The sequence below is a fragment of the Cyphellophora attinorum genome, assembly GCF_001299255.1.
Source record: "Cyphellophora attinorum strain CBS 131958 chromosome Unknown Contig1, whole genome shotgun sequence".
Lineage (NCBI taxonomy): Eukaryota > Fungi > Ascomycota > Eurotiomycetes > Chaetothyriales > Cyphellophoraceae > Cyphellophora > Cyphellophora attinorum.
This window is the reverse complement of record NW_017253229.1, coordinates 1,663,224-1,678,714: the sequence shown is the minus strand read 5'-3', so window position 1 is coordinate 1,678,714 and position 15,491 is coordinate 1,663,224. Positions and strand designations below refer to the sequence as shown.

Genomic DNA, 15,491 nt, shown 5'->3' with positions numbered 1-15,491 from the left:
GATGAAGCTTGTGTCTGCATTAACAGAGATCCTTGATGAGTACTGTTTTACGCTGTTGACACGCGAGAATGCGATTGCTGCATACAACCAATTTCGAGTTTCGGGAGTCGTACGACGAAGAGTGGCTATTTGGTCGGAGTGACACTCGCTGGTGGCTACGTATCAGCTTGGACCGTGACAGTTGGGAAGATGAGGGCTGGAACTGGACAGAGCCTGCGGCCAGCTATGCCATCCTTTCGCACACATGGGGAGAAAAGGAAGTTTCATTCAAGGATTTTAACAAGAAACGGCGATTGTACACGTCGGGCATTGAATTCCAGCACGCTTTTCAGAATGAAAAGACCAAGGAGCCTGGATTCTGGAAGATCGTCCAGGCATGCTTACTTGCATGGAAGCAGGACCAACAATGGATCTGGATCGACACTTGTTGTATAGACAAGCGCAGCAGCTCGGAGCTTAGTGAAGCGATCAACAGTATGATGGCATGGTACAGTAAGGCTACGGTGTGTTACGCGTACCTGGCCGATGTAATATACCATGATAAGATGCACGAGTCCAGGTGGCACACACGAGGCTGGTGTCTCCAGGAGCTACTTGCGCCGCGGATGATGTACTTCTTCGACCACGACTGGAATGAGATAGGCGAGAGAGGTGACCTGCGAACAGCTATCGTCGATGCGACTGGGATTGATGAGAAATTTCTCCCAGCTCCTGGTCAAGACAGGTCATTCCCCTGGAGGCGTGCTTGTATTGCGAACAAAATGAGCTGGATGGCAAGGAGGCGTACTACGAGAGTCGAAGATATGGCCTATTGCATATTAGGAATCTTCGGTATCAACATGCCACTCCTTTACGGCGAGGGACAGAAGGCTTTCCATCGCTTGCAGCTCGAGATACTCCGTCAAAGCGATGACGAATCTCTATTCGCTTGGAATCCTTACACAGATTACAGCTACTACGGCCTTTTGGCGCCCCATGTCCACCTTTTCCGACTTGGGGGGTCTATCCAGAGCGGGCGACAATTCGGCCCGTTCGCAGTCAACAGGAGGCCCTACCAGATGACAAATAGAGGACTAGAGTTCACTTTCCTGAGAGGCATGCCAGTAGGCGGATCAGATTCTTCGGCAACGGAAGGAGAGTTGTCTGTTGAAGTTGGACTGGACTGTTATAGGTTGAAGTCACCAGAAAATCGTGATGTCCAATCTGTAGATCACAGGAATTGTGCGGATCAAAGCAACTTCGATCGAGTATTCATCACGATCGACAAAAGTCCGGGCTATCCATGGCATCGAAATCATGATCACATACATACCCACGGTGTTGACTATCCATTGGGTTGGGTCAAGGGTGAACCATATCCAGAAGAGCAGGGTAGAGGTCAGCAGACAACTGTATACATCAGAGGCGAGTATGAATGAGCCAACAAGTGGTTCTGTTCGCCGGAGTTCTTCGTCATAATTCTTAGGCCACTGATGCGTGGTTGCAATCGCACAAGTAGGTACGCATCGACAAGCACGCATCGAAAGGCCACTTAGTCCCAGCGCACAAATCGCCGCAGTACTCGATGCACGCCGCTTTGGAGACCTAGGCCCGCTGCAACATCGAAAGAATAGTCGTGTCTGTACCACCGGGTTCGACCTGCAGCGAGCGAGCCATGACCAGATTCAAGCACTCGTTCTATGTGTAAAGGCACCCCTCTCTAGTCTGTTCACCTTTGAGGTTTGCCTCGCCGCCAATCAAGTGCCCGCAGCTCCCAGAGCAGGAGGCGCCAACAAGACATGAGCCAACACCCTTACAGTCCGCGTTTGCTCAGCAGCTTGCTAAGGCCATGTTCCTTCCCGCCACTACCAGCCGTGACCATCTGCTTTCCCCAGAAGTCCTCAGCAGTGCCGACGACAGTATCATCTTCCACGGGCCCAACGAACACCTTCGGCGGCACAAACGGCGTGACGAGGTCCTCAACCTTTGCTCCACTCCCTATAGCGTAAAGCGGGTTGCACCTCGACTGCAGTGGACGAGTGCTGAAGTCGTAAGGATACTCGCCATCAGCACCGACGCTTGCAGCATGTCCACCAACGCCGCCGCTGCCGTTGGCTTTATCCCAGCTGCCATCAAAGCTGCTAGAAGTCGTCGTCGGCGTATTACTCAAACTCGGCGTGCCCATAGTCGGAACCGCATACATGCTTGAGCTATACCGATGCACCCCAACCTTTCCCTCCCCATTACCACTAAGCCCATCCCCTCCCTCATGACCCAGCATAGCCCGACTATGAAAGCTAGCCAGATACCGATACGCCTCACTCTTCCGCATGTGCGCACCTCGGAGCAGGCCATCAGGCCTTCGTAATTTCGGCTTCCACTCGGTCGGGTCAAGATCGGCCTTGTACCCATGTTGGTCGGCGGGTATCCGAATAGTCGGGGCTGGGGAGCTGGGCATTGAGGGGGTCGAGGCGCGTTGTGGGGAGACGGAACGACTGTTGGCGCCGCTTCGGGTGGAGGGAGTGGTAGGTGAGGGTGGGAGGATCGAGGCGCTGATGGGCTTGGTCGCGTCTTTGCGGCGGCATCTGGGGCTTTGTTAGTTGGGCTTTTGTGATAGTAGGGAAAATGGAGAGCAAGGGTGGGCCATACGCCTGGGAGCAGTATAGGATGGAGTTGGAGGGGGTGGTGATCTGCTTTTCGCACATGGCGCTGTCGAGACTTATTAGCATTTCACGCATAGCAGGAACGCGTGTACGGGCACCAACCAGTACTGCAAGAAACTCGTCGCCATGATGTCGCGTGATTCTCTGCTAGAAGCGGTGAGGGTATGAGGCTGAGCTCAAATCTGGGAGGACGACACGTCTATTTCAACTCGACCAGATCTTCCAGCTTCGTATTCCAATTACCAGAAGGAATGAATCTGATATGAGAACACAGTCTCACTGTGTCCGCCCCGGACAAAGATGAGGCGAGACCGTGTAGAACACGTTTGAGAGACACGAGAAACACAGAGGTGGAAGACACAAGGTCCCGTACGTCTTGCACCAAGCTGCAGACACACAACACGACCGCAGGGCTGTGTGCGACCAAGACCACACCGCTCAGGCCACACAAGATAAGGATCTCGACCGTGTCTTTCATGAAACAAACACGGCCAAGGGCGCAAAACAAAGGAACCGCGATGACGGGAGTGAGGTGAGGCTTTGCTTATCAGTGCTCCACTGTTTGTGCTCAAAGGGGTTTGGTGGGATCTGCCGAGAGATAGCGCCTTGCTATGTTGGGTTTGGGTTCAGGCACAAGGCAAAACGAAAGTACTAGCGGTCGATCCTTGGAACCGGGACTTTGGTTCGTTCTGGGGTACCTTATGGTCGCTGGGTTGCTTGATACAGTAATCGCTATGGCTCTAATAGATCATCCGTGATGTGTGAGTTTTGTCTAGAGCAAATAGCCAAAAAGCGGAGGTGAGCCAGAGCGGTCCTAGGTCGCTGGATCCCTGCGGTTTGCTTGAAAAGGTCCTCCGCCTCTTGCTGGTTGTGAGAACCGTGACGAAAGACCCACAGTTTCAAGGCAAGCCGTCGGGAGATGCCCAAGTCGGGTAGGACCATGGTAGGTGATTCTGCGCTATAAAATAGGCGGCTTGTCGTGGTGGTACAGTTCGCCGTGACCCATCGAAGAGTTTGGCTTTGCTTTTCGTCTTCAAAGCAACGGCACCGAGATCCAGCTCTCGCTGAAGTGGGACCGGGTCGGGAGAACGCGACATGAATACGCCTCGACCTATGGTTCAGGGTCTTATCGCTGCGTGGCAGGACGTAGCGAGCTGCGCATCGTCACTGTACTCAGCTCTGAGCGAAACGGGCTTTCCGCGCTTCTGCCGCCTTGCGATCTGCATCGCTGTAGCCGCCGCCGCCGCCGCCTCGTTTCTCGACACCGGTAGGTCTCGCACCGGCACTACCCTCGCGCCTGTTTCGACCACGCCCTCCAAATCTTCCACCGCGCCCACCTCGACGTATCAGACCTGGATCATCGAACGCAGCATTTCCATTGCTCTGTGCTCCCTCCTTCGGCCCACGTCTCCGGCCTTTGGCATTCTCTGTTGACAGCGCACCATCCAACTTTCCAATGGTCGTCGTCTCTGAAGCTGAGAGACCAAATCTCTGCGCTCTGGCTAGGGCCTTTTCTTGATCTGTGTCACCGGCCTCGGCTGGCGTCTCCGACGCATCGTTGTTGCCTGTCCCGAAACGCGCAGCACGGGCTTTACGCTTCTCAAGTTCAGCGTCGAGTGTACTCGCTTGCAGATGTAGGGAGTAGTCAGGTTGCGGCGCGGCCTCTGTCGCATCTACTGGGTCCTCAGTAGGCGCAGCTTCGGGCGCATCGGTCGCTTCGGTCTCGGGTGCGGCTTCTTGCTCGATCGTTGCCGGCGTCTGTGCAGGTGGAGCGGATGTTGACGGCGCTGGAGGTGCAGCGTCAGCCTCTTTGAATGGTCAGCAGGACACTACAGCGACTTCTACGAGAACAACGCACCATTGACTTCAGCCGCTTGATCGGCCTCCTGTAATCGTGCAACAAGATCTGCCTTCTTGCCAGACGTCGGTAATGAACGAGCCTTGAGGATTTCCTGCAGCTTGGCTACCGTCTCTTTCGCATATTGTGACATGGTGACTGCAAAAAGCACTGTTGAGGATAAATGGAGGGAGAAGGAAGTTGGGCGACTCGGTGCGCAAGATACAAGATAAAGAGATATCGAAAGGAAGGCGCGACAATGAAGATGCTTCTTGGTGATCTTTGAGTGATGTTTTGCGGCGCGACAACAATTCCACCGCGACAGGGAAATCCTAGGTCACGTGTTCAAGCCAAAGCGCAGGCAAGTTAGCCGAGTATTGGCAACTTGTCTCTCGCAACGTCTCACAAGCAACCAGTGTCTGCAGCTTTGCCCAGGTGCTCTTGCCATCGTCGCGTTATGGGATGCTCGAGCATGCTGCCACGAATGCAAACTCGCGTTGTCCTGATGCAGCACTTGTCCAGCAATGATGCGGCGCCGATCTTGTCCACGGGTTGGCCCCCACCCTCGTATGTGCCGCGTCTTAGTCCACCGTCAGAATGAGACTACTGGGTTTGGCTTGTTCTCTTACAACGGCATCCTGTTCTTGCAAACTTGTTCAATGCTTCACTGACTACAGACTCGACATGGCTGGCATAGCGTACGCTCTCATTGCCCGGGCTCTGGCACTCTCTGGCCTGGGACTGGTTGTCCTGTTTGCATATAATTTATACAGAGCACGAATGCGTGTACGGTCGATCAGCACGAAGTATGGCTTGGTATGTTCTGGACCTCAAGACAGGAAAAGCACTCTGACAGTGCTTCTCGTAGCCACTCCTACCACACTCATTTATCCTCGGCCACCTGATAATCTCAGCCAAAGTGGCGATGAAGTGGCCAGCAGACGTCTCAACATCACTTATCCCATACCTCATCTCCCTGGAGTATCCTGAATACTCCAAACACGGCTACTTCTACCTGGACATGTGGCCCATTGTGAACTCGATGATCGTGGTTTCTAATCCGGATATGATGGTGTCATTCACTCAGGACGTATCATTGCCAAAGCATAGGCAGATGCCATTCGAGTTTGGGCCCTTCTCCCACGGACTGGACCTCGTCACTTCCAACGGCCCAGTCTGGAAAACGTGGCGGGCAATCTTCAATCCTGCCTTCTCATTGAAGAACATACAGACGTACGTGCCCATCATGCTACAGGAGTACAACATATTCCGCTCCAAACTGGCGAAACTGGCTACGGACGGCGACATCGTGAATATGGACAAAGTCACCATGGCGTTGACTGTGGACATCATCGGTCATGCCGTGCTGTAAGGAAACTCCATCTGATAAGTTTCTACGGCTGATGACGTGCCTAGCGGAGCCCGCCTCGATGCCCAGACAACAGACTGCGAGCTCTTCAAGCTTCTGAAAGAGCAGATCAGTCTGCTGTTCGTCGACTACTCTCCTGGGAGTCTGCGCAAACTATTCATGCCGACGCGTGCCTACAGGATGTGGCGGAACGAACGTGCGATGCGAAGGATCGTGCAACCATACATTGAGAAGGGGATCCGCGATCATGGGAGCAAACAAGGCAACAAGACCATGTTGAGGGTGAGTTTCGACCTCCAACGCGACCGAGTCTTCGCTTCAAATTACCCACATCACGGGAATTCCGCTCACCGGGCCCGATCGTCTCCCGCAAGGCGTGATCTTACTCCATTCCTGTGCTCTGCTTTCGTACACCTCTCCCTTTTAGACCAATTGCTGACATGCCACAGTAAGTACCACACGGTCCTATACAGAACGCCGAAGCCTAAGCGGACTTTGCGCAGTCGGGGACAGACCTCCCTGCACATTCTATTATATGTCCGGAAGCACACTGACCACGCAGTACAACAGCCTCGCGGTGACCAACTATCTCAAAGAATACTCCGCCCTTGAAGGCTCCATCGACGAGGCATGGATCCACATCGCGATCCAACAATTCAAAATGCTCCTCTTCGCCGGACACGACACCGTCAGTTCGACCTTCTACTTCGTCACCGCCCTCCTGCACAACAATCCCGCCTCTCTCGCCAAATGTCGTGAGGAGCTCAACACCGTCTTCGGTCCTTACGACCCCAAATCCAACAACCCAGACACCATCGACCCCGCCCAATCCCTCATCGCCTCCAACCCCGAAATCCTAAACCAACTCCCATACCTCAACGCCTGCATCAAAGAAACCCTCCGCCTCTTCGGGCCCGTCTCCGGCTCCGTCCGCGAAAACCCCAACCCAAACACCAACCACTTCCTCTACCACCCAGACCACCCCCAAACCCCCATCCCCGTCTGGGACTTCATGCTCTTCGCCCACCAAGCCCAATCCCACCGCGACCCAGCCTACTTCGCCGACCCACACTCCTTTGTTCCCGACCGCTGGCTGGCGAAGCCAGGGGAGAAGTGGTACCCGGGGCATAAGTATGCGTACAGGCCGTTTGAGCACGGGCCGAGGAACTGCATTGGGCAGGAGTTTGCGATGTTGGAGATGCGGTTGGTGTTGGCTTTGGTGTTGAGGGAGTGGGAGCTGGAGCCGGTGTTGCCGCAGGAGAAGACGTATTTGGGGAGCAATCTTTACCAGAGTACGCCGACGGAAGAAATCACGATGCATCCGAGGGGCGGGATGCCGATGCGGGTGAGGCGGAGGGAACAGCTGGTGAAGTCTCTGCATTGACGCTAGAAGTGAACAGCTGAGCTTGGTCAGAGGATAGGACAGCTGGGATCACACGATCTCGAGCAAAAGATGCCACTATCTGTCTCGGCTGCAGGGAAAGTATGGTATGATCATCTCTGCTTCAAGGTAGAAGTCAGGTTCGACGACTGATGTTCTCACATCTGCTGTCAAACCGTCCCTGGTTCGAAAGGCACTGCTTGTCGAGCGTCGCGCCTCATGAGACCACTTGATTTCTCCGATGCCATTCATCATGGTTGGGATCCTCTCAACCATTCCTCTAATACCACCAGAATCTCAACGAGCTTCGCAGCCGACCAGATCAGGGTAGCCCAATGCCACCATCGCAGCAAACTCAAAGAGCGCCAAATGTCTCCTAGAATGTCCCAGAAGCCTCGCTCGTCGTCTTCTTTGTCTTCTGTCATACGCATCCATAGTCAGCATGTCGAAGTACAGGTAATGCGGGGCAGCGACTGTTGCAGTACTCACCAAGTCTTCGCCAGCTCAGGCGACGTAGCGTAGTATGGACATAAGGACAGTTCGCGTTCTGACAGCCAGCAGGGTCGAACCCTTCGAACATGCACAACACGTATACTCGTGAATCCCCGAATTGCGGCAACAAGTGTGTTCTCAATGATCCCAGCCGAGCATATGTGAGGGCACCGTCCACGCTTTGTGTGAATGGCAGGCTTGTCGTGGTAGGGTGGGTGTCTGGACATGACGAGAATTTCGTGCAAGCGGCTCTGGTGTAGTCTTTACAGATAGGTCTCGTGGACAACTCTGCAAGTTCTGAGAAATATTGTTCACGGATGGTGTTGATGTCCATGGGTGGATTTACATTGATATGTGGAGCGTGCTGAGGAGATCGACAGGATATGCCATAGTTGCACCGGCCTTCCAGGTGAAGTCTGCAGACTTCTGTTCTGTGATGCGCCATGATGATGTATGAATCTGGTAGAGGCAGGTAGGCAGGTACCAATCGATGAGAATTCTGTTGTTGAAAAGACCGCGGAAGGTATGAGAAGTAGAGGTTGCCAGTCGGCATTCGTCAGCGTTGGCACGGGTTGCTCAGGGCAGTAGCTACAGCCTCACGCTGTCACTTGCCATTAAGCAACTTCGCAGGCCTGAACACTAAAACATCGCCGATTGGGCGACTCCATGTCGTATAAGGTCAGATCAGTCGTCCTCTTCGTCTTCTAGCTCGCTCAGATCGCCACTGCTATCGGAGTCCTTCGTTGTCGATGATGATCTTTTCTGTACCATACCTTTGGCCTTCTTTGTCGCTGTAGTACCTCCACCAAACATATCCTTCACACTCTTCTGCCCTTTCTCCCGCTCCTTCTCCACCTTTTTCTTCTCCTTGGCTTGCTTATCATCCCACGCCTTCTGATAAGTCGCTCTTTCCGCTTTTCCACGATCCGAAAGCTCCTTCTCAAGCTTTTTGAACTTCGTTCCCTCAGGGTCCATCCCGATCAGACTCTCCAGCAACTTGATCTCAGTAGCCCACACGCCTTTGTCCTCCAGTGTCTTCTTGCCCTTTGGATCCTTCGGATCCGGCTTTTCGCAAGGCGTCTCGAGAATCAGCGGCAGATTCTCCAATCGCGGCTCGTTCATAACATTATGAAACGCCCGTAAACCGAGGAAGCCGAGGCCAATGTTCTGGTGCAGATCGCGGCCTGAGCCCATCGGAGCTTTCGAGTCGTTGAGGTGCAGAGCTTTGAGATACTTCATGCCGACTGTGTCATCGAACTCAGCTAGCGTGGCGTTGAAGGCAGTTGGTGATCGCAAGTCGTAGCCTGAGGCAAAGGCGTGGCAGGTGTCGATGCAGACGCCTATGCGATGTTGGTGTTGGGGCTCGATCAAAGCGATGATGCCGGCTAGGTCAGAGAAGCGGCCGCCTACTACGCTGCCCCTCGATGCCATGTTTTCCAGAAGTGGGACGACTGTGCTTGTGGCGGATAGCGCGCGGTTCAGGTTTGCTGCTATTCGGGCGATGGCGGAGTCCATGCTTGCTTTGCCCGCCGCGCCTGGGTGGAAGTTGTAATGCTTGATGCCGAGCGCTTCACATCGGTGGAGGTCGTCTAGGAAGGTTGAGTAGGACTTCTCCAGATGCTCCTCGTCCTCGGTGGCTAGATTGACGAGGTAGCTGCCGTGAGGGACGATGTGGGCGGAGCCGTCGTACTTGTGAGTGATGAGGCCGGTGCGAAATGCTTCCTTGTTCGTGTCTTGTAATGATGGATTGTCCCACTTTCGTTGTGACTTCAAGAAACATGCGAAGCTGTTGCCTCCGATGTGGACGGCGTTGCTGATGGCATTTTCGACACCCTTGGCAATCGACGTGTGGGCGCCGACAAACATACGGAGGCCTGTCGTGCGAGGTGCCAAAGGCATGGCCTCGGCCTCCTTCTCAGCAGCAGTCTTCCGCTTCCGCTTCGGAGTTTCTGCCGGGCCGTCAACTGGCGGGTCACCCTCGAGTCTGGTGTCAAGATCGTGTGTGTCACCAGTAGGCTCGGACTTCGCAGCTCGCTTGCCAGGAGACGCTTTTGGCTTCTTCGCCCTCGCTGTTGGGGCCGGCTTGCCCTTGCCCCTTTTCGGTTTCGCGACTACTTCCCCGTCTTCACTTTCGGACAAGTCCGATAGAGAGCTCTCCGATGCCGAACTGTGGCCCTTGCCGTTAGTCACAACGGTAGCCTTGACTGCTTCCACTACTTTGCGCGACACACGCTTGGCTGTTGGAGTCCTTGGGCTTTTGTCAAGATCGCCGTCGTCTGCTCCAAGTTGACTCGCTTTGCGCTTGGCTGGGGACTTGCCAATCGGCACAGCACGCGCAGACGACCTTGCAGCTGCAGCTGGCATGACAGGCAGTCTCAGTGTTCGTGATTAGTGGACCACAGTCGCATGCTATGTGTCATGATCAGTGTAGAGTATAGAGCATGAAGCTTCGTCAATGACGCCTGTAGAAGGTGTGGCATACGGGCGTATCCGCCGCTAGTCGCGCTTATCGAACCTTAATTTCGCCCGCAGGATTCACGTAACCACGTGCCGCTAAAAGCGTCTTGTCCACCTGCAACTTGAACCTCTCTGCGTGTGTCCGTGCTGTCGCGTTACAGGATCCTAACGTATGTCGCAGAAATGGCGGACGTCGAGATGGCAGACGTCGCGACTCCTGCGTCAGGCTCCACGTCTGACAACGACTCCTCTGACGACGAGGGAGTCGAACTGCTCGTGACCGGTCGCGAGCGGCGAAAGACCGCAGGCAATCGGTATCAGCGCGAACTGGTGCAAGAGGAGGCCGAGAATGCCGACGAAGAGGATGAGGTCGCACTACTCTTCGCCGGCGAGGAAGATGAGGTGGACGAAGAGTTTAAGAGTGAGGCATCGGACGAGGACGCCATGTCGAGTTCCGACGATGACGATCAGGGCCCAAATGCTGGCGCGGACGAGATGGACGGCGAGAAAGAACTGCAGAAGGCTGCAAAGGCCGAGAGGGCTACAAAGCGGAAGGCCAAAGATGCCCTCACATCGACTGCAGCTCTACGAAAACGACCAAGGATCGATCCGACTGCCCCAAAGTCTGCACCGAAGAAGCCATCCAAGAAGAAAGAGCGAGTCACATGGCTGCCAGATCTGAACAACACTGGTGGACGCACCTCACTACGGAAGCAGACTATCCAACACCGAGCAACAACCATAGCACGGTTGAAGCAGAGCGAGGCTCAGAGCAAGATCACCAAGAAGATTCGCGAGGAACGTGATCGGGAGCGAGCACTGAACGCGCCCAAGGCCATGACGCAGGCCGACAGACTCGCTGAAGCTGAGCGGACTGAGCGCAGGAACGCCAAGAGTCTCAACCGATGGGAGGCGACGGAGAAGAAGCGGAACGAGGAACAGGCTGCGAAGCTGGCGGCGTTGAAAAATCGGAAGCTGGAAGGCCCCGTGATTAGCTGGAGGAGTGCAAAGTCCAAGTACAGGCCGCCCAAACAGGCGCCCTCGCTGCCTTCCTTTGACATATACACCGAGGACGGACTGAAAAAGAGGGGTAGGAAAACTAAGGAGCAGCATGCGGAAATGGCAAGAGTCCGGGAGATGCAGTTGCAGGGAGTTGGTGGTGAAGGGCAAGGTACGAGCATGACGCCTCAAGTTCCCTTCACAGCGCCGCCGGGCACTTATCCTGCTGCTTCGCCGGTGCCGCCGGCGCTTCCGTTGCCTACGCAGGGCATACCTCAGGAATGGCTCGGGCCGCCACCACCCAGGCCAGGGTCTTCAGGTATGATGCTGCCTCCAACTCGACAGCCGTCAGCCAGCGTCGCTCAGAGCCCTTCCCAACCGACGGAGATCGCTGCCGCTGTCGATATGCACAATTCGACAGGCACTACACACCAATCCACCCCTACGAACGATGCCTCTTTCCTGCATGGAATCTTTGACTATGCGAACCAGGAAGGGGATCCAGAGGGAAGCAAGTCTACCACAGCCGATGCAACAACTCCAATGAAGCCAGTATCAGCCCTGGGGGAAGAGCAGCAGTCTACCGCAACGGCGCCAGCGCCATCCTCGGAGCTCAACACATCGTCTGCACAGGTGGCTAATGCCGAGCACGCCGAGACTAAGCAGCCAGTACCTCCCGCGACAGCGCCATCTGCAACAACACCTGCCGATGCAGAAGCACCGAGTGCGCCAGGTCAAGATGCAATGAACGGGGTCCAAGTAGCCCAGCCTCAGTTATCGGCTGCCACTCCGATACAGCCAGTCCCAAACGCAATAACACCACCTTCATTCCCACAGCAGGCCCCCCGACCATCAATCGAGATCCTCCCCAGCATACCCACACCGACCACCCAACCCTCCCAAACACCGTCCGTCCCGCCAACCCCAGCCTCACCCTCCCACCCAACCGAAGAAATATTCACAACCCGCAACCTCCTAACCCTCAACTCCTTCGACACCCTCCCCTCCACCCTCCAAACCAAGTATTCCGTATTCTTCAACACCAGGAAGAACACCACCAAACCCACTCGCCACAAAGCTGAGATCTGCCCCATCACGATGCTGCCGGCCAAGTACCGGGATCCGGCCACAGGCATCGGGTATACGAATATGCATGCGTATCGGGTGTTGAAAGAGCTGGGGGAGAAGAAGTTTGTGTGGAGTGGAATGTTGGGGTGTTATGTGGGGAGGGAGGGTGGCACGATTGCGAGGGGGTGTGTTGAGGGGTTTAGAGGTTGATGGTATCCCCTTGTCGGGGATGATGGATTGGGCGTGGAAGTAGGAGGTTCGATGTCTAGGCTTTGTGGCAGCAGTGCTTCTGGAAGCCTCCTGTCTGCGATTGCAACAAGACCAGGTGGCTTAGTACAAAGATATTCATACTTCGCGATCAGTAAGCAACCTTCCCCGTCGCCCGAACTCTTCGATTCATGCCGTCCACGCGCAAGCAGGACTCCCGACTTCCACCTCACATTGCAACCGTGAACATCACTCATCACGAGATCCTCAATACCCGTCCCATCAAAGCCACGAGCCATCGACACCCAACAGACTCATCAACCCAAGCGTTGTCCGCAGCTCATTTAAGACATTCCAGATCTTTGCTTTCAGCTCAGCGAGCGTGACTGTAGCTTCTGCTGGTACCGTTGCTGGCTGCTCTGCCACTGGTCTGACACGTGGGATACGTGCGAGCTGCGCTTCGACATCCTCGTTTTTGTCTACGCCGCTGGAGGTATTCATGGTCCTAGGTAGGGCCGCTTGTGATCGAGGGAATTAGAGATGTGAAGTGAGCACAACATGGAGGGGTGTGTGGCTTCAAATGTATTCGCTGCCACAGCCAGAAAAATCAGCCCTGTCGTACATGCTCTACCGATACGAGAAGGGGCTTGTTCTGGCAAGTTCGCCCAGCAATAAGATCAGAACGCGGGAGTGGAATCCCTATCTTCGGCAAAGCATGATGAACGTTGATACGGCAGGATCTTAGTCACTGCAGAACCGCCCTCTGCAGCAGGACTGCCCCATCTATCTACAACGCCTTCTCATCAACGTTCACCCCCTTCCCACCACCAACCTCCTTACCCTCCATATCCTCCGCCACCCCATGCGCCCGCTTGTTCCCCTCGACACTACTACTATCCCTCACCTCCTCGCCCTCAACGACCCGATTATCCTCCGGATCCTCGCCTGGGCGGTAGTAGTTCTTGGGCTCGTGCCAGCCGTGCAGCATGATTTCGGGCTTCTTGATCAGGTTGCAGACCCAGAAGGCGAGGAAGGAGACGATCAGGCCTAGGGGGTAGGCTACGTAGTAGGCGCGGCGGACGCCGAGCTGGTTGTGGTGTTAGTGTCGGACCTTAGAACAGGGAGGCAGGAAAGATTAGAAGGGCAAGGAAGCGACTCACAGGCATGGAAACACCCATACTCCCCAAGAACCCCGCAAAGTTCGGGCAGATCGCCAACACATACGCGACGTATGCGCGAATGTTCCAGCCTTTGGTGTAGTAGTAAGCCCCGTCGCGTCTCGCGGTGAATAGGTCGTCAATGCGATAATACCCACGAGCAATGAGCCAGTAGTTGCACATCAGCACACCCGTGATTGACGAGAGGAAGACTTGATATGAGGCCAGGAAGTTGATGAACACTGATGCCGAGCCCAAGAGGTACCACGGGTTGATCAACACCGAGATGACTTGGCACAGGTACATGCCGGTCTTGATAGAGATGTATTTGGGCATCAAAGCCGCGTAGTCATTGCCTGCCGGGATAGAGTTCTCAAAGACAGATGAAAAGACGGCGGAGTACGCAAACATAAACGCGATGAAGAACACTCCGGCACGGTTTCCTGGGGTGTAGTTGTTGGACTGGATGCGGTCGAGGTAGGTAAGAGGGTTCCATTCGAGCTCGCCGAGAACGATGACGGACGAAGACGCGACGATGTTGCCCACCAGGCAGACAGTCAGATCAGCCAGAGGGAAGCCGACGATATTGCCGAGGATGACATCGTTAGGCTTCTTTGCGTAGCGCTGGAAGTCGGAGGCGTTGCTGGCGAAGGTGGCGCAGCTACCGGCTGCAAGGAAGAGGAAGCGAACCATTAGCCATGCCTTCTCCTTGCCGTGGACTTTGGAGGGCTGGCTGACGACAGGACCGGCACCGCCGGCAAGTGTCAAGCACCACGCTAGCATGGCGACGGCGCTGGCGAGGTAGACAACCAGCTTGATGTAAATCAGGATGCGCATCTTGGGAATCGGAACCGTGAGCTGCGAGACTTGTTAGCGTTGTCTCCGGAAAGGACTGTAAGCTCGAAGGTAAAATTGTAAGGTAGACGAGAGCACGCCTCCGCCATCGCGAGACACATGCTCGGGCAACCTTCAAGGTGGCGCTCATTTCCTGATACGACTCTGGCTATGGGAGAGCAACTTACAAAGACGCAGATGACCAGGTAAAAGATGACATAGCCGATGAAGCCGCCAGAGTCCAGCGCAGAGCCTTTGCCCATGATGTTGGGGAGGGTGGCGATGCCGGGAAATATGGCGTGCAGCATGGCGTAGACACATTGACCTCCTTGGACGCCGTTGACGCCGTTCCAGACTGTAGCCATGACTGCACGATTGAATGTAGGCCACCAGCCGCCGAAGACACCAAAGGCGGCGCGGCAGTTGATCGGGAAGCCGACATGGTATACGGCGCCTGCTCTGCCGTTAAGGACGAAGATGGTGGCGATGAGGATCCAGCCGGCGATTTGGCAACCTAGAACTTCCCACATGTTCAGGCCAGTGGACTGAGCGGCGGAGCCACCGTACCATGTTGCGACTGAAGTTTGTTAGCTTCGTCTAGAATGTCAGGGCCGTATGGTCATCTCACCTGTGGCAACGGCAGAGAACCAGAAGGTGAAGTATGTTCGCTGCGTCCATGTACGGTCCTTGATGGCAAGCGGACGAATGTCATCGTTGTCGAGCCATGCATCGCGGCCTTCAACTTCGGCGCCCTCGACTGTCTTAGCAGCCAGCCTTCTCTTCAAACCTCCAGCGAAGCCCATCTTGCTGAGGATGTGCTTTGATTGGCAAGTAGGACGGTGAAAGCTGTTTCTGCGGAGGCCGAACACAGTTGTGCAGTGAGGATGAGATCCCTCTGAGCCTGATGGCCATGCCGATATGTAGTATTACATTGCGATTGCTCTAATCCGCCGAGTTGATGGTGTGATGGGCCAAGTCCGATGCGCAGATAAGGATCTGGAGTATTTGGGTTTCATGGGTCCCCCAAGACAACACTTATGATAATCTT

The 15,491-nt window shown here is 55.0% G+C and overlaps 7 protein-coding genes across 7 annotated transcripts; 3 read left to right on the top strand and 4 right to left on the bottom strand.

Annotated features, from left to right (window-relative positions):
- Positions 1-68: 68 nt before the first annotated feature.
- AB675_876 (Vegetative incompatibility protein HET-E-1) lies at positions 69-1,418 on the top strand (the record flags this gene model as incomplete). Its single annotated transcript, XM_018149244.1, has 1 exon — positions 69-1,418. One exon carries the CDS (start codon positions 69-71, stop codon positions 1,416-1,418), a length of 1,350 nt encoding a protein of 449 aa, XP_018005929.1.
- A 374-nt stretch (positions 1,419-1,792) lies between these two features.
- Positions 1,793-2,770, bottom strand: AB675_875 (uncharacterized protein; the record flags this gene model as incomplete). The annotated part of the gene is made up of 3 exons (XM_018149233.1): positions 1,793-2,564; positions 2,629-2,688; positions 2,745-2,770. The coding sequence occupies 3 exons, from the start codon at positions 2,768-2,770 to the stop codon at positions 1,793-1,795; spliced, it is 858 nt and encodes a 285-aa protein (XP_018005556.1).
- A 1,045-nt stretch (positions 2,771-3,815) lies between these two features.
- On the bottom strand, positions 3,816-4,633 carry AB675_874 (uncharacterized protein; the record flags this gene model as incomplete). The annotated part of the gene is made up of 2 exons (XM_018149222.1): positions 3,816-4,450; positions 4,501-4,633. 2 exons carry the CDS (start codon positions 4,631-4,633, stop codon positions 3,816-3,818), a joined length of 768 nt encoding a protein of 255 aa, XP_018005842.1.
- Positions 4,634-5,163: 530 nt separating this feature from the next.
- Positions 5,164-7,232, top strand: AB675_873 (putative sterigmatocystin biosynthesis monooxygenase stcS; the record flags this gene model as incomplete). The annotated part of the gene is made up of 4 exons (XM_018149212.1): positions 5,164-5,295; positions 5,348-5,847; positions 5,896-6,130; positions 6,411-7,232. The coding sequence occupies 4 exons, from the start codon at positions 5,164-5,166 to the stop codon at positions 7,230-7,232; spliced, it is 1,689 nt and encodes a 562-aa protein (XP_018005662.1).
- Positions 7,233-8,405: 1,173 nt separating this feature from the next.
- AB675_872 (DNA-(apurinic or apyrimidinic site) lyase 1) lies at positions 8,406-10,085 on the bottom strand (the record flags this gene model as incomplete). Its single annotated transcript, XM_018149201.1, has 1 exon — positions 8,406-10,085. One exon carries the CDS (start codon positions 10,083-10,085, stop codon positions 8,406-8,408), a length of 1,680 nt encoding a protein of 559 aa, XP_018005985.1.
- A 276-nt stretch (positions 10,086-10,361) lies between these two features.
- Positions 10,362-12,455, top strand: AB675_871 (uncharacterized protein; the record flags this gene model as incomplete). Its single annotated transcript, XM_018149190.1, has 1 exon — positions 10,362-12,455. The coding sequence occupies one exon, from the start codon at positions 10,362-10,364 to the stop codon at positions 12,453-12,455; it is 2,094 nt and encodes a 697-aa protein (XP_018005481.1).
- A 784-nt stretch (positions 12,456-13,239) lies between these two features.
- Positions 13,240-15,246, bottom strand: AB675_870 (Uridine permease; the record flags this gene model as incomplete). Its single annotated transcript, XM_018149179.1, has 4 exons — positions 13,240-13,539; positions 13,613-14,467; positions 14,632-15,020; positions 15,072-15,246. The coding sequence occupies 4 exons, from the start codon at positions 15,244-15,246 to the stop codon at positions 13,240-13,242; spliced, it is 1,719 nt and encodes a 572-aa protein (XP_018005385.1).
- Positions 15,247-15,491: the final 245 nt, after the last annotated feature.